Source organism: Laccaria bicolor, genomic scaffold, assembly GCF_000143565.1.
Source record: "Laccaria bicolor S238N-H82 LACBIscaffold_82 genomic scaffold, whole genome shotgun sequence".
NCBI classification, from domain to species: domain Eukaryota; kingdom Fungi; phylum Basidiomycota; class Agaricomycetes; order Agaricales; family Hydnangiaceae; genus Laccaria; species Laccaria bicolor.
Genome location: NW_001889953.1, coordinates 32,723 through 34,998, shown reverse-complemented (window position 1 = coordinate 34,998; position 2,276 = coordinate 32,723). Strand labels below are relative to the sequence as shown.

The following is a 2,276-nucleotide window of genomic DNA, read 5'->3' as shown; positions in this document are numbered from 1 at the left end:
TCAAGATACAAATGGTTTATATTGGTATAATAAATTATATGCAAAAAAACCGGTCTGGATCGGTCTGAACCGGCTCCATAGACCGAAATAGACCGGTCCTAGGTGGTTCGGTTCGGTTCCCTCAATATCTGGGTCGGTCCTAGACTGGTTGCGGTCCACGGTTGCGCGTTTTGGGGGCAAAAAAACGGACTGAACTGAACTTGCGAACACTACTCTCCACCCATGGCCTGCCAACAACTCTTTGAACTCCCATACACATACTGTGGTATTTCGACCAACTGTTCAGCCAATGTGACACATGACAGCCTCGAACAGATGGGAGGGGTGTTCGAAATCAAGATGACCGTGTGATAGAGCAGTGAAAGTGTTCGGCCAGTGACAAGTGTTTGTTGAGAAGTTGACATGGCATCTGGCAGCAACCTTGTCGCCTCCTTTACAACCTCTCGGATCAGTGGATGGTATAGTTTTGTAACAGGTGTATGCCGTGCAGTGGAAAAAAAATGAGTTTTTGGATAAACTTCAAGGGGGTGGCAGAATGTGGATCCCGAACACTGGCTGGGAGGGAGGGGTCTGGCCGAAGGCTGAAAAATAAATAGTGACCTGGGCAGCAGGACATGGGGAAAACACCAAAGGTCCATTTCTGAAAGTTTAGACCTCCCTGAATTTGAAAATCAAGGTCCAAAAGTGTTTTAGTGGGTGAGTAAGGGTGTGCATTTCGTTGTTCTGGTGGCTGTGTAGAAACCTTCATTGGGAAAATTTGTAAAGCTTGTATGATCCTTCATGCAAAGACTTGGATGCACAGCATCTTTAACTGCGATTTTAAAGTTTATGAGTAGGTACTAGGCAGGTCCTGGATTTTGGAGAAGCTGGGACTGTAGCACAAAAAAAACATTTCATTAAAACATTGGAACTTGGAAAACATACCTTAGATAGTAGGAGGAGGAGGGGGGGAGGTCAGCCAAATCCATGGAAAAAAAATAATGAGTGTTGGTACACTTTCCACGTTCCGCCACCTTGATAAACATTCCTTTTTAGGGTAAAATGTCACCCTGTTCAACCCCTCAAGTGACCTGTGACAAGAGCCAGAATCTGTTCAGTTCATCATCTGATGTGACAAGTGACTGAACAGTTGGTCAAAATACCACAGTACACCGTGCACGTGAATGTTGAATACCACTAAGCTACACTAACTGGGAAAAAAGAATGTCTGGTCATTTTTTGGACAAAGTTGGTGCTGTAACCAAGGGGTATGCACTGGCAATTGCCGACATATGGGGTAGGGAGGGGGGGTGGTAGGTCGAGCGCTTATCCAAATTAAAAAAATTGTTGATCATTTTGCTTGATTTCGCCTTATGAGAGTCCAGAAAGTTGTTGTATCTCAATCTATCAAATCCCTATGAGTGTAGGGGCCAAGTAGGGCACAGAGAGCCCAGATTCTCATATTTTGTCCCTGTTTGGCGCATCTGACATCAGTGGCTGGGTCGGCCTGGTTCAACAACAAACATTCACCAAGAAGTTCACTCTGCCATCACTCTATTGTGAGTGCTTACCATTGGCCCTCCTCCTCCTCCCGCTAAACGTCAAATTTGTGTCAACTTTCGTAAGTTCAATGGTCTGCAAGTGGATTTTGTGCTATGCTTCAGCATTGAAGCATGTTGCACGCAGTCCGTGCACATTTACTTCTGTTCCGTCAGGTCTCAATTTTTTTTAGATCGCTTTTATTGTGATAAATACAGGATAAATGCTAATATAAATACAGTATCACTTGAGTTGCCGTGGTCTCATTGAAAGGCCCGCCGGAGGGTGGTTTTGCGATAACGAGTGCAAGGCGAACGCTGGAGGTAGGGTGGGTTCTACACGCTAGCGACGGCGTAGGGTCTAGATAGGTGGTAAACACGTGATAGATTTCCTTTTTGGGAAGCCTAGGGAGGGGGGGTGGGTCGATGGCGCCTTATCCAAGTAAAACAACCCCGTGTATAGGATTTTTTTTTTGCGTACCCCTTGTATTACAGTCAAAGCTGTGGCTGGCCGATCCGTCACCTATTGAGGGCATGGGGGAACAAAAAGAGCAAGCACTAAAGGCCATCCTTCGGGTTCGCACGTTAAAATACATACATTTATTATCTGATAAATTATGGGTTTGGCCAATATCAGTCAGCGCAAAAATTCAATAACATCCGACGGACCCCGTGTTACGTTCTTTGTTTCTTTTTTCGGCGGTTTTTTATGACGAGAATCAAGCCCTTGAACGCGCTGAAGGTTCACTTCAAACCAGC

General features: G+C 45.3%; 1 protein-coding gene across 1 annotated transcript; it reads right to left on the bottom strand.

Moving 5' to 3' along the window:
• Positions 1–253, bottom strand: LACBIDRAFT_317545 (uncharacterized protein; the record flags this gene model as incomplete). The annotated part of the gene is made up of 2 exons (XM_001890159.1): positions 1–144; positions 191–253. 2 exons carry the CDS (start codon positions 251–253, stop codon positions 1–3), a joined length of 207 nt encoding a protein of 68 aa, XP_001890194.1.
• Positions 254–2,276: the final 2,023 nt, after the last annotated feature.